Below are 22,358 nucleotides of genomic sequence, written 5' to 3' on the forward strand. Positions count from 1 at the left end.
TTTAATTATGACGTCAATTCATTATGACAATTCAGTGTTAAGGACGCCATGATGTGACGTCACGACTGTCTATCAAGATTGCACACTATTTCGGTATCATGCTTATGCCAAAGTGGATATTCGATGAACTTCTGTTTGCTGATGTACAACTAGCTTGGAATTTAATTGGTGGTGAAGTGCTTAAAAGATTCACAGGTATTAGGAGTGGAATGCAGAAATTTTCCAAAGAGAGGTTGTGACCTTAGATAGCTCTTTTTTTGTCCAAATCAATAGTTTTTTTCTTCGTTTTTTGGTTAAAAACTTTCAACTAGTGGTGCATGTGGGAGTCGCGACAATCGTAACAACCTCTAAATCTTTAACAAAATGTTCTATGAATTCCGGGTGTTGTAGCATAGAGCCAAATACCCACCCAAAAGTAGGCTTGGATTATAGACCCCCCCCCCCCCCCCGACGGGACCAAGTTATGATAATACAGGCCTATAGAATAAAATCAATAGGTCTTTCCATGGCAAAATAGATAACTCTTATGAATGAGACGGAATTACATTTTGATACGTCCTAGGATACATGTACCAATGCAATTCCAACGACAGTAGGCCTACACCTTCAACAGTCTGGTTTAGGTTAGCTAGATTATCAAAATACATTAAGGCCTACTCACGATGGAGATTTATATAACTTGTTGGCAAATGTATTTTTTATCCGTTGAAAATGTATTCGGTGATGTTATATTGAAAATTTATAGATTCCCTCAAGCCAGACATAATTCTGGAATATTTTTTCAAATGTCATGTTGGTCTTTATCGGTTAAAATTATATATTATTTTATGTTTTGTTTTATTTTTATAGAGGAGGGGGTATTCTAACTCAGGGTGAGTTTTCCGCCTCGAGTAAAGATTATATACATGTACTGTGCATTGGGAACTTATAAACTAGGAAACCCCCACCCACTGTCCCGTACACGTATTTCTGAGAGAAAATATACGAAATGAGAGAAATTTAATATTACAACTCTGTCATATTTTTACAGGTGAATATATCACACCCATACCCTGTTTTCAAACATCGAGATGCCCATGTAGTCCTGGATACGTAATTCTGTCACATGCCCGGTCCTTCACGGGTTGGCTGCACAGAGACCCCCCAATGCGTGTCTTTACAGAGTGCTTGTGGGATTTCAATCCATCAACGTGTGACGATCCGAAGTCCGTCCAGATGATTCCAGTAAATACGGCCTGTGACCGCCCGGCAGCTACCTTTCGTTTAATAGCCACGCGCGTGCATAAGAATGAAACGAAAACCATTAAGATTATCTTCCAAGGGAAGAAAATAACAGAACTCGATCTACAAAAACACCAGCTCCAGAACCTGAAAGTCGCCACACTCCTGTTCGGCAAGTTTCTTATTATCATTTTTCCACCCATCTCCACAAATATTTTGAGTAATTACCAAGGTTCATTATCGACGTCACATGAAACCTCATTTTTTCCCCTTTTAGATGATACCGGGTTCGATTCCTTTGTGCTACACATGGTTAACAGGGTCTTCTCCGTAGACCGAGGGCGGATCGAGGTTTGGGTGGATAATGATGTGGACATTATCGATATCCCGGCCCAAAGTCCGATTGGTTTTCAGGTAGAACGAATCTGTATACGTATTAATACATTATACATGATCTGACACTTAAAAACTAGGCTTTCAAATTTTCACAAAAAGTGCAAAACCCTCATGCAGTATATAAAAATTGGAAATCAGATCGAAGATTTTTTTTCCCTTTTGCATTGAAGGGCAATACTTTTTGTCTCCGAAATACATGCCATTTTGGCTGTCTCTTTCTGTATCTGTCCGAAACTTTAACCTTGGTAATACAGCATTTGAACTATACTAGAATCCATGCATGTTTGGAGAACTGTATAGGCAAGGTCAAGCTGTGTGGCTTATAAAGGTCAATAATTAAGACCAAGGTAAAAATTTGTCGCAGAGAAATGTAACCACGCTTGGGTAAATAGTTTCACAAACACATTGTTATCATTTGTGTTATATGATAAATAAAAGAGAGAGAGAATATTATTAGGCAAGGTTAACTTCCATACATCACTCTACTCCACAGATGTACCGCCTCGGGCTACATGAAAAAAACGATGGAGACCGCTACATTAGATCCGTTTCTAACGTGAAGTCGAAAGGTTTCAAAGCAGAGTGGCTTAACAGGGACAGATATAAACTACTCATACGGAATTTCATCCCAAACCAAAGGAAATATAGTAAGATACTTTCTGCAAAGTCTTAGACCCCCTCCCCCTCCCCCGTAGAGCAGGTTGCCTACAATGGCTGGTTTTCTTTAAAAATTCGCTTTCACAAAATATAAATTTCGTTCCCAAGAAAACTAAAAAAAAAAATCGTCACCAAATAGAATTTTCTAGTTCAATTATAGGAACTACGTATACCTGTTTAAAGATGCAAATTCTTACCAAAAGTTTAACCTTTAATTCTTACAGTTGATGTTTCAATTTAGCTTCAACTTGCATGTATAAATCACGGACACTTGTTTCTGTAAATAATTTATGACGTCTGTATACTAATAATAACACACCGTACTTAGCTTGAAATGACACCGAATGATACCCCTTTGAGAATGTCGGCCTTATGAGCTTTCATGGAATATGCGATTCAAATTTTCTACCGTTCTCTTGTATGATAATGTTGTGATTTCTATTTTCTTGATTGTCTAATCTCTTCTGTTTATTGTCCATGTAGCATCTTGGGCAAAATCAAAATTTATAATTCTATCAATGATATTTAATGGACGATTTTCATTTTTTAAAACATACATATAGATCTACATGTTAATGTATTTAATACATAATTAGGCCAATCGATAACAAATAGCATTTCCTATCAGTTGCAGAATGTATAGACTTCACTTACAAATTTCATTTCGAGGGAACGAATATTTCGTGGGAATGAAATTAATTTTGTGGGAACAAATTTTATTTCATGAGAACTATTTTAAAAAAAATCTTCCTCCTGTTTTAAACAAGCCACCGAAGGTTATTTAAGAAATATTTCATCTTTAAAAATACGAGGGTATGAACTGCGACGCGACGCTTCACGCCGGTACCGGCATATCAGTGTGCTAGCGCTTCATGAAAAGAACGCTGGCGTAAAGCATTGCAGTTCACACCCTCAAGTATATATTTTCTTTTCTTTATTTACATTCTACTTTCATTTCTGTCAAATTCCAGTCGTCAAAATATACGTACTATATATTTATCAAGGTTCATACGCATACTGTTCACAACTGCTGCACATTCATGTACTGTAGAGATATCAAAGGCAAATACATAGAATCTCAAATAAATCTAATTTTCAATTGAAAAATTGAAATTGAATTGAAAATTGATCTAAAGGATCCACGAGGAAATGAAATTATTTGCATGCATATTCTTGTATTATCATCACTTCCCGATCATACACTGTTCTAAATAATAGTTTTAAAATGACAATTAAAAAAAAAATATATAAAAGTCGCTGCTATAATACATTCAACAAATCAACACAAGCTCCGAACACACACAAAAATATATCACAAAGCTCTGAACACACACAAAAATATATCACAAAGTTGATGGAGTATACTAGACTAATTTCTTTATTTCTTCAGAAAGCTTTGTGATATTTTTATTATACTACATGTACTACAGTAAATGTATGTGCATCACATATTGTAAATTTCGTCTGTGCATTATCGTTACTCCTAGAACATGAAACAGTGTAACGATGCACATACTTTGATTTTAATTGAACACACTGAATAAAGAGTAATGAAATATTTCAATGTCCTAAATATTCCGCGGTAAACTAGAATTGTCCTAACGGGATCAGTACGACCCACAGGGCACACTGAATGGTGGGAAATAGTGAATTTGTGCCCATTGAAGAATAAATGGTTTTTAACATATACTCTGGACAATGACAACATAGCACCCCCCCCCCCTCTCAAAATTGAAAAAAATAACCTGTTATAACTTCCTTGAAAGTTAAAGAAATCTCAATCAAAATAGAAGGCGCACAACTTTATTATAGATATAAAATATTCACAAAGTTTGAATCAAATCTTGTCATCAGTGTTAAAGATATACTCTGGACAAATTATGTCTACAGATGGACAAGGTGAATTCAGTAACACCCCCCCCCCCCCTTATTATCTGTGTGTGTGTGGGGGGGGGGGCATTAACTATTATATCCATAGTAGAATAAACATTACTAAATTTTAAAAATAATCAAAATTGATGAATGATTCTATTAATTTTGTTCAAAGTGCACAATAACACCCATCACCACCACCACCCCCTTAACAAGGTAAGATAAAGATGACAAAACAGTGTTAAACCTGTCCTGATAAATCAACTCAATACATGTATGTATCCACCTGCACCAAAATCACACATTGAAACGCATGGAGTTTTCCTCAGAACTAAAATAGACCTAAAAGTTGTGCACAGCATTTAGATAGAAAACTTGCTTAATTGTCCTAAAAGTACAACTCTGAAAAAAGTCTCATTCTTGACAAATTTTGTGGATGTATTTGTACATTATAAATAATATCTAGATCAATTACAACAGACTTGGTGTTTTATATGTAGTATCAATTTGATAAAGTAATTTATCTGTCAACATTCCATTCTTTTGAGTCAGTTTTATTTCCATTTACAGGTGGAGAGGCAGGCGATTTCAACTGACCTGTGTTTTTGCTCTGGCAGAAATCCCATTCAAATATTTTTTTTTTCAAAAATGACCATGAAATGATATTTTATTAAAAGAAACATGTAAACATATGTATATTTTAACAACAATTATACATAATTTTCTATGAAAATAGATTTTACTACTTACATGAACCATAGTACACTGGAAAATTCAACATCATATGGTATACAAATGAATTAGTAAACACAATATCAAAACATGATTGCTATCCCCTATCAGCTTTCTTCACAAATGTATGTACATGGAATGGAAAAGTTTTAACCTTCAATACATGGAGAAAAAAAAAAAAAAAAAAAGAGAAGCAGCTGGTGTTCCTTCATACAAATTGGAAAAATCATACTCTTAAGGAGAAACATTTTGTCTAAGATGTATCAGTTTTGTTTGATCTATCATTAAGAGAGAGAGTTTTAAAAACTATGTGAAAAAATATCACGTCAACTTTATATAAAATGTACAAATACCTAGATTGAATAAAAAATTCCTCAGATTTCTTTGTTTTGTTTGGAATGTCTGAATGACAAAAAAACCCAAAATGTACCACAAGAGGCTCCGTGTTTTTACAGTTGAGTATAGAGATGTGTCGTGTAGAGATCAGAATCAATCGACGGGAGTCTCTCCACTCCCTGTAAAGTCTGTAGACTTTCATGCAGTTTGGAGCAAATTCCAACAATCACATCCTCTTTCAACTGCTCCAGTTCACTAGGAGACAACACTTGACCTTTGTCATTGATCCGACCTCTGTCCAGGGAGATATTCTGAATACTCTGACTTTGCCCAGCCTTGATTTGTCGTGGGTGATTGGTCATGTTAAACTCCTGTATCAAAGAGAGGATTTCTTGCTTCGTGCTCTGAAGCATGTTTGCTGAATGGTACGACTCCCTCTTCCTGTCTTCTCGTAACTCGTACCTGTTAATATAACATAGCCTTGAGAGGAAAATGACACAGTAATATGTTGTAAACAGATACATTCATTTCCAAAAGAAAATGGCTTTTCTGTTGAAAACCTGTCATATAGTTGTCATTTGAACAATATCTACATTGCCTTTTAAAGTAGTGCCCCTGGATGTTACCACAAAGTAACCCAACCTCATGTGATATCATAGGGTTTAGCAAAATTTTGAACTAATTAAACTTTGTGTATGATGAATACATTTTCATTTAATGGGTACAATAAAAATCTGATAAAATATTTGATACTGAAAAAGTTTATGTTTACTATGAATATTTTAACAAGAGGCCCATGGACCACATCGGTCACCTGAGCCACCTTGGTCCATATTTAAAGATTTTCCCTAAATATCGGCATGTAAAACTTTGATCCCTATTGCGGCCCCAACTTACCCCCAGGGGTCATGATTTTTTTTACAAAGTTGAATCTGCACTATGTCAGGAAGCTTTCATGTAAATGTAAACTTCTTTGGCCAATGGTTCTTGAGAAGATCTTTAAAGATTTTCTCTATATTATATTTGAATGTAAAATTTTGATCTCCTATTGTGGCCCCATCCTACCCCCGGGGGTTATGATTTTAACAAACTCGAATCTGCACTATGTCAGGAAGCTTTGATGTAAATGTAACCTTTTCTGGCCCAGTGGTTCTTTAGAAGATCTAAAGATTTTCTCTATATAATTGTATGTAAAAATTTTATCTCCTATTGTGGCCCCATCCTACCCCCAGGGGTCATGATTTTTTCAAACTTGAATCTGCATTATGTCAGAAAGCTTTCATGTTAATTTTTAATTTCCTGTTCCATTAGTTCTTGAGAAGAAGATTTTCAAAGATTTTACCTATATATTCTTATTTAAAACTTTGATCCCCTATTGTGGCCCCATCCTACCACCGGGGGTCATGAATTGAACAAATTTGAATCTGAACTATGTCAGGAAGCTTTCATGTAAATTTCAGCTCTTCTGGCTTAGTGGTTCTTGAGAAATTTTTAAATCACCCCACCATATTTTGTGATCACCTCCCTTTTGAAGGGGGAATGACCCTTCATTTAAACAAACTTGCACGCCCATTACCCAAGGATGCTTTTGGTCAAGTTTGGTCAAAATTGGCTTAATGGTTCTGGAAAATAAGTCAAAAATGTGAAAAGTTTACAGACGGACAGACAAACAATGGACAACAGGTGATCAGAAAAGTTCACTTGAGCTTTCAGCTCAGGTGAGCTAAAAACATTGTCAAGGGCAATAATTCCTGTGGTGGTCTTTTCTCTAGTACAATCATTTCCCTGATATTTACAACCAATACACACACCGGAAAGGCCACAACATTGTTCATTACAACCTCTAATATTCTACGCAACCCAGTCGTCTTTATTGAGAGACATAAAATACTACACATTACGAAATTTTTTTAAGTATTTATAATCTACAACGTTAGTCAGATAGATACGCTAATAAACTAAATTGAAAAATTCAAACTTAAAAATCCGAACTGTAAGAATTTGAAAAAAAAATTGAAAAAATATCAATCTAAACAACATAGCAAGATTTTGTAGTGATTGACTGACGCATTACTGAGATATTGATGAGAGGAAAAAATAAGAACCAACAGAATCACTACACACAGAAGACCTTAATGAGAAATAATAGAATACCTAAAAACAGAAGACCTTAATGAGAAATAATAGAATACCTAAAAACAGAGGACCTTTATGAGAAATAATAGAATACCTAAAAACATAGGACCTTTATGAGAAATAATAGAATACCTAAACACAGAAGACCTTAATGAGAAATAATAGAATACCTAAAAACAGAGGACCTTTATGAGAAATAATAGAATACCTACACACAGAGGACCTTAATGAGAAATAATTGAATACCTAAAAACAGAAGACCTTAATGAGAAATAATAGAATACCTAAAAACAGAGGACCTTTATGAGAAATAATAGAATACATGTACCTATAAGGTCCTCCGTTGGAAACATTATCATAATACGAATTGTCATCTGAAGAAACGGAGTAAACAGTATCTCTCAAAGTCGGAATCATACAATAAGATAGCTATAACATTAGTGGTTGATATTGCAGGTGATATTTGCATCATCAACCACTTGTGTAATCCATTGGAAAAGGATTACATTTATAATAGCTGTGTGACTTACACAGGTAATGTTATAGGATTACATTAGCTGGCGAGGATTACATAAGTCGATGTTACAGGCCTTGTAACTTCTTCAGATCCGACAATTTTTGAAAGTGGGGAAGTTGGTTTTTTGTGCTTTAAGAGTTGTTTTTTTTTTTTAATTATTTTTTTTTAACTGTTAAAACTATATATATAGTTTATGTATCTCTGACATCTTAGATAAAGTGGCAACATACATGTAAATACAATTTGTTTCATTATTAATTACATCAAAATAAATTAAGCAGAAATTTAAACTTTTTTCTACTTTGAACCCATATTAGTGTGAGAATGGAGTTACCTTAAGCTGGAAATATCTTGTTTGATTTCCAGAAGGTCGTCAGCATTCACTCCATCTAATTGTCTATCCTTCTTGAACTGGTGAATATACCTACTGACCAGTCGTCTCATGATGTCCTGTAATCAACTCATCATCAATGCACATGCATTTTTTAAAGGTGATAAAATATACCCTGCATTTTACACTTTAGCTACACAGGCCAAGGAAAATCCTTCTAAAATACATCACTATCTTAAACAACAACACTTTTACATTTTGTGCTACTAAATCATTAAATTACCTGTATTATTACAGTTTGTGAATTTTTAACCAAAAAGCCTACAACTGATGGCCAAAAAACTCCATCCACATGACCAATAGCGATTTTAAGGTCAAAAGGTTACAATAAACGATGTTTTAATGGTCACAACTTTCAGATAAAACTGTATTGATTTATATACATATACAATCTTTGTATAAACACTTTAATGTGCAAAATTATTCATGTTCAAATTATAGCCATCAATAAAGTGAAAATAGAAACATTACAAGGGCAATTCAAAGCAGAGTTTCCTCTTGCCACTGAGCATATTCCTGAATGCATCATGGAACTGTTACACACACACGATCGTGTTACTACATCCCATCCAACTCCATCATAAAATGAGAGTAATTATACTTATATAACATAACCAACTTACAGAAACGTTTTTGCACTTGCTTGTAATTCAATAGTAGTATAAACTAAGTAGAGCATACCCTCACATTTAAGAAGGCCAGAACAAGATGCATTTTAAATTGGCTTTTTACAAGCATTCACTCACCCACATATATAATGTATACCACAGCTTTACTATGTTTACTTCTACTCTGTTGTGAAGGATAATAAGAAATCTTTTGTCTAACAAATTAATGGAGTTCTGTTTGTAAATTTTAGTTTAGTTCTCCAAGTGAGCATTAAGGCCCATGGGCCTTTCATTTTTCTTGTACATGTAGCATTATTACCTGGTAATGATGTTCATCTTTGAAGCTGCTCTGAGTAGGTAGTGGAGGTTTGTACTTCATCTGACAAAGGAAATTAAAATGACCAAAGTTTTAATTATTGTTATAGTTTATAAATATAAGTCTTGTTTTTCTTCTTCTTTTTTTCTGTTTAGTAAAAAATAGAAGAGTTATAAGTTATTGCCTTACAGGTTTACAGTTTTAGTATGAGTTGTGAACCAGTAAACAACTAATGGATTTATGTTCACTTAACCTATCTTGCATAATAAAATCCTATGCATTATAAACTCTTAGTCCATGTTTCATAAATGAAAAATATGTTAATGGATGATTAATAATTAATATTCATTGTTGATATGAAAAAAAAAAAAGCTTGTTTCATGGACTTTTAAAAAGTTCATATGCATGCACATCACACCCATAATGAGGTCATAAAATAATTTGTGAAAAATTTCAATTTTCTCTTTATGTAGGGAAATTCAACACAAAACCTGACATATCATTTTATAAAAACAGATTAAAAGGTTTAATTCATTTTGTGAACTTTTAAAATGAATATGTTTGCATTGACTACTCAATGCTTTGTTATATACATGTATCTGAATAACTAAATATACAACATACAATGCACCTGTTTATCAAAATTTTACAAAAATACATTCTCAAATGTAAAGAGCTACACATGATATGGGGCTGTTTTGGCCCCTTGAAAGTGAAAATTAATATTTTCAATCTTGGAGACCTTTGTGTCTTTATTTATAAATGAGTTTGTACCTCTGCCTGTCATAGAGCATAACAAAAACAAAGCAATTTATCATATGTTACAAGTTTTTCACTAAAATATGTGCCTTTCAGTGCCTATTTAGATTTGCTCGATCCCCCAAACATTTTTACTAACTGATTAGAAAGATAATATCTCATAAACTTTCAACTTTTGAAATTAGTTTAAAGTTAACCACAGGGTAGGAATGACCTGATCTACATGTTGGCTAACCCATGCGTATGAAATGCAAAGAAAATGATTAAAACATCAATATAAGACAAAAATTTCAGGGTTTTCTTCAAGTATTAGACCTGAGCCTACATGTATATTCAAACTGGCATTTTTATTCAATAAGCGGAGGCGAAGAGACCCGAGGTCTAACATCTCATATATATACTCTCAAAATCTGATAGACAAAATTTTCATAGATGTTTCCATCAAGTAAAAAGACAGGAATTGACTCCTCTAGAATAAATCCCATAACTACCTCAACATCCAAAGCCACCAGGACAAGACTGTATGTAAATGAACCAGTTTTACATTGAATAAATGTGCATGGAGTAGAAATTGGTATGGCTATTTTTTATTGGATAGAAATGTAACTGGAATTCATTTTGAAGAGGAAGAACACATTGTTTTCACACTGAAGTATGCCATTGATGCAAAACAAAATGTATTCTCTCAAGTCTTTGTCCTTTTAATTTTATCACCAGCTTGCATAGTTAGTACAGTGCAAGGTGAAGATAACGAACAGTGATCAATCTCATAACTCCTATAAGTAATACAAAATAGAGAGTTCGGCATGCACGGACCTCTGGATATATCAGAGGTGGGATCAGGTGCCTAGGAGGAGTAAGCATCCCCTGTCACCCTCCGTGAGCCCTATATCTTGATCAGGTAAATGGAGTAATCTGCAATCAAAATTGGTGGCCAAGAACGGCTTAACAATCGGTATGAAACACATCAGACAGCATTTGACCAAATGATAGTTGTATTGGCAAACTAGATCATTATAACAACCATAGAATTTGCAAAATGTTGACTTTAAATGAGACAGTTAAAACCCCTGTAACATCAATTTGTTTGTCAGTTGCCTGCTTCGATTTAAAAACTTATATGTATTGATTCAGTTGAGATATATATTGCTACATAAATATGGGAAGTTGGTGATAAAGAAGCTGAAATCATCCCGACTGTGGGGTCTTTTATGTCGAGTTCACAGGGATATACCAAACTGGGGGGTCTTTTATACTGAGTTCACAGGGATATACCAAAATCGACATATGAATGAATATTAAGCTGGCAATCTATTGATCATGCATTTGATTTAGGGGTTTTTAATGTTTTTCTAATGATTTTGCAGTAATATTGCAATTATTGCTACATGAGACAAAAACTTCAAATTTCTAACACTACAGCTTTATTACATGTACATGTACCCTTTACTGTTTATTCACTACAATTTTAATTACAGTGTATGTAAAGGGATTTCAATGAGCTGTTATGCAAAATTACAACAGACACCACTAAGTTCTGTTGAGAATGTTCATATTATTTTTCATGTCAGCATCCCATACCAGTACCCATAAACCAAGCTCCCTTCCAAAATAACTGTAGACATACCAAAGGTTAATGAGCTAAATGACTCTACATATTTTGAATGTAACCGTCACATTAGAGATTGAATACAGACCTCTTTAGGCGGTTTATCAGAATTCATAATGATTCTGGTCTGGGCCATTGTTCCTGTCTGAAATGAATTTTAAAATAACACTGATTCAAATTTTCCCCCTTTCAAATAGTACTTTATAAAGCAATTCTAGATACATGTATCAGTAGTTTGCTTTCATGCTTTGATTTGTACCAATAATAGAACATCAGATTCAGTAAGTTGGAACTGAAAAAAGAAGTTCTTTAATCGCAAGCTCAAATTCAACTACAGTACATGTATTGAAAAATCGCTAATTTCGGTAACAGTTTAATTTTTGTGCTATAGGCATACCCTCCAGTTTAAAGTGAATTATCATTAAAAAGAACTGCTGCTGGCTCTCAAATCCCACAAAGAACCCATCAATGTTACATTTTCCCTTAAAAAAAAGCTATCCCTGAAAAAAATAAGTGATTTTAGGCCATCTCTAAAAAAAAGAAGAAGATTTTAGGCCATCTCTATATAATAAAAAAAAAAAAAAAAAAAAAAAAAAAGCATATTTAGGCCATCTCTGTATAAAATAAGTGATTTTAGTAGGCCATCTCTGAAAAAAGCTTGCTCTTTGCACACTTCTGCCATTATAGTAAAAGTTTAGGTAGGTACGTAGGTAAGCCTTTTAAAATTTTGGTCTTATAGAACATTATTTCTATTCATAAAAGACCTTAAAGGATGAGAGCTGAAAGATGTTCCCATACATACTGAGTTCACGTCCGTTAATTCTCGTCTTGGTGTTGGGGCAGGGACAGGCTGAAAATAAAATTGCCAGATTTAGAAAAAAAATTGTAAAATATTATGAAAATTGTTTCTTTCATTCTACTCATTCTTCAAGTATCAAAGTTTGGTTTCTAGGACTCACACAGGTGTAGTCTACACTTACAGTACATATTAAATGTTATATCAATGAATATGTACATAAATCATTTCTCCTGGTTATAAATGATTTATGGATCAGCTATTACCATTCAAGCGATATTCCGCAATGTGCCACATTTGATTTAGTGTTTATTCATTACACAAAATTTGTTATTATTTAATATCAAAACATTTCCTCATGACATATATTTTGTAAAGCCCTCTAAACACACACACCATTGCCTAATTATTCAAACAGGTAAAAACATAAATATTTTTTAATGTAAACAATTCATTTTTCAGTGCAGGTCATGGATTTAGAATGTACTTATAAACCATTAATACTTACTGTACTTAACTTCTTTGAAAAAAGAATCAAATGTATTTTCACTATGGTAAAAGCATAATTGCAAGGATGGAGGCCTTCCCATAACTTTTGAAAATTCTTGACCCCTCTAAAGGGGATTGGGATAATGCAGTTAACAAATTCTTAACAAACTTATTGGGTGCTTAGATATAATGAACAGGGGGGTTCATCTCTCCCAAAAGCGTATTATTTGTGGCAGCCTGGTGCCATATAGAAAAAATGCTTAAGAATCAATCTTTTACACTTTTCTTTACTCCTTGACATTGAATATACAAATTCTGATCCACCAAAATAACTAAATGTGTAACTGTGGGCTAGAGAGAGAGAAACTGTTGCAAGCATTGGAGACCTCTGCTTAATTTGTGAAATTCCTGATTCTTGGATCAATTAAGTGCCTTAAAAACTTTTTAGGTCACCAGGGGTGACCTATTGCAATTGGTGTCCGTCAGGCGTTAACAATTGAACATTTTTTACTTCTACTTGATAGTTATCATTCCAATTCTTTTTAGATTTGATATGAGGCATTCTTTAAAACAAGGAGACATAAATTGTAATTTTCAGGACTTTTGCACCCCTGGGGCCTTAGGGGCGGGGCAAACATTGCCAAATTTTCAAAAATCTTCTTCTCTATAACCACACATGTGTAAGAAAAACTAAATGCTCAGTGATGTAGAGCAGGAATGCCTCTACCAAAATTGTAAATTTCATGATCCCCAGGGTAGGGCCAAACTTGGTATATAGTAGTTATGTGTTAAGGGAAAAAAGAATCTGGGTCATGTGTCAAGGTTGAAAACAATTCAAAGAGGGAGCAAAATGTCATAGTTAGAGTTAGATGGACCATGTATATCGGCCTGGGTAGCTCAGTGGTTAGAGTACTTGACTAGTAATGCAGGTTTTCAGGGTTCAATTCCTGGTCTGACCACAAATTTTCTCCTTTCCAATATTACAATTAAAAAGGGTCAGAACTTTAAATTTAGAATGTCTGTAATGATAGTGAAAAATATGGGTTGTCTACTAGTCAGGGGCAACCACAATACCAAGTTTGATCTCTCAGTACTGAGTAGACATTTCCATATAACCAATCATTTGAGTCGATACTTTTTACATTGTGAATTGAAAATCATTTGAGGTCTTTTACTCTTTAGGAAGTACCAGTGTACTAAGTTTGATATCCTTTATCAAAAGAGTTCACAAGATATTGAGCAGACAATATTTTCTTATGTCCAGAGTAGTTTCACCTTTGACCTTCCATGTAACCTCAAAATCAACTAGAGATTAATTTTATGAAAAACAAATGTCTCCCCAGCTCCCCAAATTGGTAATGCTCCAAATGAAACCTCCTCCCTTTAATGTACTGCATGGTATGGAGGAGAAAGCAAGAGCAGGAACATAAACAATATGAACTCAGATAAACCACATAGAAGTGTTCACAAACTATTTTACACCCTCCACCCCTCAGATCCACTATAACTTTAAGGACAACAATTGGATCCTCCTGTCCCGATGATATACACATCTACAAATTGTAATGAAGCATTGTACAAAGTTTCAAATCTATCCGATAAGCCATATAGAAGGAGAAGCGTTCACAAGATTTTGTGACAAATAGACAGACGGACGGAAAGTACAAAAGCAATATGTCTCCTCCTGAAAAGGGGGAGACATAATAAATTTGATGTCTGTCAAGCAAAGGGTTTTCAAGATATTGACCAAAGCTATGTCCAGAGTAGTTTGACCATTACCATTAACTTTAGTGACCAACAAATCAATAGGGGTCATCTACTATGTTGATCATCTGTCAAACAAAAGGTTCTCAAGATACTGAGCATATAATGTCTTCCTGTATCCAGTTTGATCCATTACCTTTGAACTTAATTGTTACAGACCCATAGATCATTATTACAGTTTTAGTTGTTTGGCATGTACTCGGACAGCTCTTTTTTTTTTTTTTACCTGCTGCAAAAAACTGTATTTCTGCTGACCTTTAATTTATCATGCAGGTGTACATGTACAATGAAAATTTTTGGGTCACCATTACATATAAGTCCCTATAAGTACTAGTGTGATCTGTTTGGTTAAGGATTTATACACCCAACATTGTACAATAGCAATGAAATGTCACTTGATCATGAAAACATAGACCAGATGCTGCAATTATTCTCAATCACTAGAATCATGAATGCTTGTGTTTATCAGAAGATGTCCATGCAAGTTTTGATGATATAGTGTTGAAATTTTCTTGGAGACTTTAATGTGACTGTCTGTGAATGTCCTGACACAGATGCAGATACATATGTATTTGTGTATGACAGCTCTCCAGACATCCATCCTGGTTAATCTTTCTGTTCACCCATTAAGACTCAAGGTTTTTAAAAACTTGAACAATTTTTGTAGGAAATATTCACCATTTTAATCAAATGGTAATTGAATGGTAACCAGAAGGTAACGTTTAATCTGAAGCCAGTGTAGTGTACGTAGCAATTAATCCATTTTCACCCTCACTCTTAAACACTACAGATACAATTATTAGTAATAATTTAGAAAATACCACACCATAAATTTATGGTCTTGACACTCAGAATGCTGACAAATGCATGTTAAAAGTCTTCATTATTAATTTAATGCAGATGGAGAACAAGATGACATTATCCTGGCAGGTGTACCAATAAACACTGTAGTCAACATATTTCCTGCATTTTTTATGCAATCAAATGGTTGGTGGGCTTTCATGGTCATGTGTTGCATTTTGATGGTCGAATAAATTTTTTGAACTCTGAGGACATGTCCATTTTGTGATCATATTCTAATGTTTCTTCATTATGAATTAAATTATATGACCTGGGTAAATTATTCTTAACAATTTTGATCTGAAACCTTATGACCATACTTCAGGGTCATGAACAACATTTTGGCTAAAAAACATGAGTCTCAACTGTCCATCTACAGTAAAGCTATGGCCTGAGACAAACATTTCTCACATATTTACCAGCTATTTTGACCTAGTAATGGCCATTTGACCTTAATCCAAGATCAATGCACACTGTTTAGTCATAATCAGGTGTCAATTAAAGTATGAACTTCTACTAATATTTCTCCATTATGAAATTATGGCCAAGAGAAAAATTCTTGACTCTTGTTCTACCAGTGACCATGACACTGGCTGAGTGACCTTCATTCAGTCATGATACTGTTTGCTCATAAGATTAGGGGCAATCACAATATTAAGTTTGATATCTCAGTACTGAGCAGACATTTACATAAAACTAGTCATTTGAGTCAATACCTTTGACATTGAGAAATGAAAATCAACTTATTCAATATGCCAGTGTTAACATTCGACTTGGTTTGAGACTCAGGCACATTGTCTACTCATTAGGCTAAAAGAAAGTGTGAGTTAAATTGTTATATGCTAGTGTTTGTCACTACATGCTGAAAAATATAGGAATGGGTCTGTATTTTATTTTGTTCACAAAACTTAGATTTGACATACTGTATTGATGATAGATCTTATATGTTTGATTTCTCTTTGAAGATTTTAGATGTAGATTAATTTAGAAAATCATAAACAACTAACATTTATAATTTGCAACAATATTTTTTATTCAAGGGATCACAATCTCTATCTGAGTGTTTCAGGCATTTTTTTTATTCGATCTTCATATCATGCATCAAATTCACAGCGAAATTTGACCTCTTAAAATGTTTTATTTGCAAACAAAACACCTTTGTATTATTTTGGGAAAACACAAACATAAAAATTTTGTAAAACAATCAAGAGCTTGAACTTTTGATGGTGAAATTATACTCCATACGAGATGTTTTAACGAGCCATAAAATAATTAAATGATCCACCTTCAAACTCTTTATATATCTTTTCCCCCTCTCTCATGAATAATGAAAAACACAATAAATCATCAAAACAAAATATATCGCATCTTTTTTGTAATATGTTGATACACATAGGTTACTAGTAATTATAGCTGTAGGTCAGTACAGGTAAATTTCACCTGAAGGTGTATTACAAACATACAAATGTTTACACTGCATACTTTTTATGCTATCATACTGATGCGGGGGATATTATAATAAAGTGTTCTAATTACTAATTTATGCCAATGACTGACATCATTTATCAACCAACTTTTAAGTATTTGTTTTTGTATCTATTTATAACAACTGTAAACTATTATATGACAGATTCAATAATTCATCATTGTTCATAGGATTAACACAACAACTACCGTTAAATGGTTGGTAAATAACAAATGAAATAGTCACGCTTTAGCATTAGATTACATTTTTTAAAATATCATACATATAATTTAATGTGTGTGTACATCTATTTTATGAATATGAAGTTGATTACTTCCTGAATTTTATAAACCTAAACAAAAGCTTGCCTCTTTCACTAAATTAGCTTTTTACAATATGTACCACAGGTTCATTGTCAATCTGAGTCATTAATTTCCTTTCATCTCAAGGCAAGCGGCCTGCCAAAAAGTACAACCAAACTGGGCAACTAACCAATGATTTATTATGCTTAGAGAAGAACTGAGTATGCAGGCAATAAATAACAAGATATGATTATAACCTGTCAATTATAAAGTCTCACAAACAAAGTACTGGCAGTATAAAAGTGGGCTTTTTCTGAGTACTACTGTTCCCCTCACATTAATCACTCCCTTGAACAAAATCCACACCGAGAGAAAATAAAATAAAGTGTAAAACATGCCTGTCAATTGTTGAAGAATATGTCTATTTTACATTTTTATCTATATAAGAATATGAGGTCAAGGTCACTGGAGTCACTTGACCTTGATACTAGTTTGTAGGTCACAACATCTTTTAATGATTTCTGAAGATTTCATGTCTATCAGTCCCAGTTCTAAAGTAATACAAGTTTTAATGATCAAGATTAAAGGTCAAGGTGACTGGAGATATTGGTTTATAGGTCACAACATCCTTTTATCATTTCTGAAGATTCCAAATCTCTTTTGGTCCAGGTTCTCAAGCAATACAAGTTTTTATGATTAAGGTTAAAGGTCAAGGTCAAAGCAGTCATGATCTTGATACTAATTTTAATCATCTTATCATCTCTTAAAATCCCAGGTCTCTATCAATTCTGGTTCTAAAGTTAAACCAGTTTTATGTTCAAGGTCAGAGGTCAATGTCACTGGAGTCACTTGATCTTGATGCTACTTTGTAGGTCCTATCCTTTCATCATTTCTGAAGATTCCAGGTCTCTTTCAGACCTGGTTCTGAAGTAATACCAATTTTATGTTCAAAGGTCAAAGTCACTGGAGTCACTTGACCTTGATACTAGTTTGTAGGTCCTATAATCCTCTCATTATTTCTGAAAATCACACATCCCTATCAGTTCCAGTTCTAAAGTTATACCAGTTTTTATGTTCATGGTCAGTGGTCAAGGTCACTTGATGATAATACTGCATTTAATTTTTCTTATAGCCTAGATGTGAGGTTTTAGGGAAGATTTTTTGAAATTGGAAATTGGTAAATTTTTGGCAGTTTTTCCCACCCCTAAGATCCTGGGGGTGCAGGAGTCCTGAAATTTACGATTTATGTCCTCCTTGTTCCAAAGATGCTTCATACCAATTCTGAAAAGAATTGGAATTGTAGTTATCAAGAAGTTTTAAATAAAAAAATGTTCAATTGTTAACACACACATTTAATCACTATGACATTTTGGCCCATCCCTGGTACCAAAACCCCTACCCCTGGGATCATATTTACAATTTTGGTAAAGGACTACCTGCTCATTCTGAATGTCCATTTAGTTTTAATTTAGTTCAATAGCATTAAAGAAGATGCTCTTCAAATGTTTTACACATGAACACATATAATATGTATGTACCAAGTTTGGCCCTGCCCTGAAGTCAGAACCTCTACCCTGGGGATCATGAAATTTACAATTTTGGTAGAGAATGTTTAATTGTTAAAGTACAACTGACAACACATGATGGATGCTGACCAATTGCAAAGGGTCACCCGAGTTTATTCAGGTGACCTAAAAATTGACAAAAGTAAGTCACCTTGGATTGATTGATGAAAATAAGTGATAGTGACCGATTGGCAAATAGGGTGAAATGTAATTAATCACCATTAAAACTACTGAATAGTATGTAATGCCCAAGTCAGTTCTCACATTCTATCAAAATATTGAAACCAATGTAAAAATTCACTCCATGAGAGTTTTCTGTGATTCTCGAGTCCCTGTCCATAGATGAAAGAAAAATCCCATGATCATAACTTATTTCCCTCAATAAGGGAGTGTTTACATTATCTGCCTTAGTAACACTTTCAATGTGTCATCTTTCCATTTTAACTGGGGTGACAGAATTTGTTGACTGGAAGACGGTCGGTGAATATAGGGCTAACAGAGTTCATAGGTCAAAACACCTGATTAGCATGGTTTCCAGTCCGATTCCCAATCCAGACATAGTCTTTATATAAGCCACTCTCTCATCCAGCCATAGTCTTTATATAAGCCACTCTCTCATTTCTGACATCACTGATTGTGATATTATTCATTATTTGGTGGACTGTACATGCATGTATTTCTATATTTGACAATAGGAGAGAATAAATATTGAAATGATTTCAGATTTACCTTACATCATCTTTAAAGGTATATGTGCCGTATTGAACAGTATTTTGTTTGATGTTAAAAAAACAGACCAAAATTTTGTCAGTATGATAAACTATGAAAAATAGTACAATTTGACAATCATAAATGGGTATCAAAGGAGTACTGGTCTAGTACTCAATGTAAGGAGAAAATTATGATTTTCTAATGCATATTTATGAAGGAATGACGTTTATGATGGTTGTGCACAAGTGCACGAGAAAAATATTATTAAAAACATCATGGGAGATGAGGATTTTTTTTTACAGTACATAGTCATACTGAATGCTGATTTCATGTTAAACATAGAATTTAACACATCCCCCCACCACTTGCCCAAAATGGTTTTCTGTACCCTGTTTTTGCCTGACTGTCTTTAATCGCTGAATGTGTCCCGCCAACAGCCTGTAGGCCATCCACGAATGCTTTCATGTCACCATGTAATTGTTTACTATCGAAATTCCACGTGCAACATCACATGATCATGAATATTTCGAAATGAAGCGTTCACTATCCGTTCAGAGAATACATGATTAAATAGGAAGAAATGGAGCATTCACTATCCGCTCAGAGAATACATGATTAAATAGGAAGAAATGGAGCATTCACTATCCGCTCAGAGAATACATGATTAAATAGGAAATTAACTTCATTACTTTGTAATCCAATTGAGTTAAATTGCATAATTTGCATAAAGTGTTTAACTTATATAGCTTGATATAAAACACATGTTTTTTAATCCTATGATAATATCCAAAGATTATGGTAAAATATACACTGTAGAAGTACTTTTTTCCGCGTGGTATTAATTTACGCTATGTACGCAGTCACAAATTTTCCGCGGAAATTTATCCCAGCGAACTTAAAGTAAATGAAAGACATTAAGTGGCAATCTAAGAAATCCGCCCAATTTTCTACCCGCGGAATAAACAGAAATTGTGATTCCGCGGACTTATGAACCCGTGGAAAAAAAGTATGTTTACAGTAGCTTTAACCCATGCACACAGACTATAACCCTTACCTTCACACTACCTATAGAGATACGCCTTTTAGTTCCCTTAAAGTGTGGCTTGTCCTTGCCAGACTTGTTATGCTTGTTCTTTAGATAACATATTGCATAGTAGATGGACTTGGGGCTAATAATGAGGTTGAATGGAGAAGGGAGCGTAGAACCTTCGTCAAAGTAACCCATCCATAGCTTGGAGCGGGAAAACTTCCACTCCATATCCGCATGGTTCTGAAGTTTAGAGAGTGACAACAGTGCATGTCGTTTTGTGTATATTTGGAGAAATGGAGAAAAATGTTATAATGGAATTGAGAAAAACCTTTTCGTGTTCTGAATTGTTTTCATAGATTAAAAGATAAAATTTACGGCAAATTTACAAAGTTGTTTCCCTTTGCATACTGGCAATTAATACCTCAATAGTCTGGAAAGAATTTGACATCATGGCAATCAACATGTTGATCAGTACAATGATGGCCATACAGTGGTACAACATGAACATCAATCGGCCCAGTATCTCTGTGAAAGTTTGACTATTCTGGATTTTGAGGTCATGCTTGGCAGTGATTCCAAACAGAGACCAATAAAGAGTAGCATAGCTCTCACCAAGCCTGGAATTACCAAAAAAATCAACGTCCAAAATCACATCTATCACAACAAAAACCTGTTCATATACATGTACTTTGTGTAAAATCTGCATCTTCTTGAAATTGCATTTATACCAACAAATAATAACATTTTTATAAAAAGTTCAGTATTTCACAAAACATGGTTGATATTTAGGAAAAGACGAGCATGCAAGGTAAACTCACGATACAAATGCTAATGGGTCCTCCGGAACACGACTGTTAAAGTAATACCAGTAGAGCTGGGTCATTCCACAAGCAAAGGATGTCAACACCAGGAAAAATATAAACAGAAATTTCCCAATGTCAATCAGCATGCACCCTAGTGATATCTGGAGGGGTCCTAGGTGCTGATTAGCCTGAGCTAAGTATATGATTCTGGAAAAACTAAAAACATTAGCCACTGCAAACAGTCCCTCTGAGAAAAGGGAGGGATCCATTATAGGCCAATCTTTTCTAGGGAGAACCCTTTCACCATATTTACCAGATTCAATTTGCAAATAAGCCACAAGTCGGAGACAAAATGTTGCCAGATAGAGAGAGAGCATCATGAAGTCCAGCCAGTTCCACCATTGTCTTGTGTAGGCTTTCAGTCCTTCCTCCCATAGCTGTTTACACTCTGCCCATACAAATCCTGCAAAGTATTCAAGACTACACTACTTTTAAAAAGTTTTCATCCCTGCAACATTGCACATACAGTATATTGCAAAATTAAATATTTAACTAAGATAATATAATATATATATAGTCATAAATTCTTTCGACTGATTAACCAGTTAAGAATTATTCCTAGTGATTAAAAGATAAATTACTGCTTCATATTTCAAGTTTTATTAATTCACTGAAAACAATAGGATGAGTGCTTTGATAAGTAGTTATATGAGATGTGAAGCACTGATGCCCCTGGATTACGTCAGTGGAACCAGGTCAAAGGTCAATGTTAAGGTCACAAGGTCAAAGATTTTGGTGTCAATGGAAAGGTCTTGCCACAAGAAATACACATACCAAATATGAAAGCTCTACCTCTTATGTTGCAAAGGATATTATCAAGGTTAAAGTTTTTGGTTGAAGTTTTTTGTCACTGACAGAAAACAGGCCAAAAACTATATGCTGCCGAATCTTCAATTCCGGGGGCATAAAAGTCATGCAAACAACAAGAGGCCCACAGGCCTTTATCGCTCACCTGAGTACTAGTTAAAAGTATCACTAGTCCG

The 22,358-nt window shown here is 34.2% G+C and overlaps 2 protein-coding genes across 4 annotated transcripts in view; one reads left to right on the top strand and one right to left on the bottom strand.

The window, feature by feature from the left end:
• The first annotated feature begins 63 nt into the window (after positions 1-63).
• On the top strand, positions 64-5,256 carry LOC125680358 (uncharacterized). The gene is made up of 4 exons (XM_056154572.1): positions 64-195; positions 1,031-1,635; positions 2,111-2,264; positions 4,717-5,256. The coding sequence occupies exons 1-4, from the start codon at positions 99-101 to the stop codon at positions 4,740-4,742; spliced, it is 882 nt and encodes a 293-aa protein (XP_056010547.1). The 5' UTR covers positions 64-98; the 3' UTR covers positions 4,743-5,256.
• The window catches only part of LOC125680343 (transient-receptor-potential-like protein), a 66,021-nt gene continuing 48,462 nt past the window's right edge, over positions 4,800-22,358 (bottom strand). For 2 of the 3 annotated variants that reach the window (XM_056154555.1, XM_048919831.2), the window contains 8 exons: positions 21,331-21,778; positions 20,934-21,129; positions 20,537-20,752; positions 12,353-12,400; positions 11,639-11,695; positions 9,186-9,245; positions 8,202-8,317; positions 4,800-5,676 (listed from right to left, as the gene is read on the bottom strand). In XM_056154555.1, the coding sequence (XP_056010530.1) occupies positions 5,328-5,676; positions 8,202-8,317; positions 9,186-9,245; positions 11,639-11,695; positions 12,353-12,400; positions 20,537-20,752; positions 20,934-21,129; positions 21,331-21,778 (1,490 nt within the window). In that variant the 3' untranslated portion in view covers positions 4,800-5,327. The remainder of the gene's footprint in view (positions 5,677-8,201; positions 8,318-9,185; positions 9,246-11,638; positions 11,696-12,352; positions 12,401-20,536; positions 20,753-20,933; positions 21,130-21,330; positions 21,779-22,358) is intronic. The other variant, XM_048919832.2, reaches the window with a different exon arrangement.

The sequence above is a fragment of the Ostrea edulis genome, chromosome 2, assembly GCF_947568905.1.
Source record: "Ostrea edulis chromosome 2, xbOstEdul1.1, whole genome shotgun sequence".
Classification (NCBI taxonomy): domain Eukaryota; kingdom Metazoa; phylum Mollusca; class Bivalvia; order Ostreida; family Ostreidae; genus Ostrea; species Ostrea edulis.

What these genes read in the sequence shown, in the direction of transcription:
- LOC125680358 (XM_056154572.1), top strand. Translation starts at nt 99, where the DNA reads ATGCTTATGCCAAAGTGGATATTCGATGAACTTCTGTTTGCTGATGTA. An exon ending in AGTGCTTAAAAGATTCACAG is followed by an intron (nt 196 to 1,030) that starts GTATTAGGAGTG and finishes ATATTTTTACAG; the next exon opens with GTGAATATATCACACCCATA. An exon ending in AAAGTCCGATTGGTTTTCAG is followed by an intron (nt 1,636 to 2,110) that starts GTAGAACGAATC and finishes TCTACTCCACAG; the next exon opens with ATGTACCGCCTCGGGCTACA.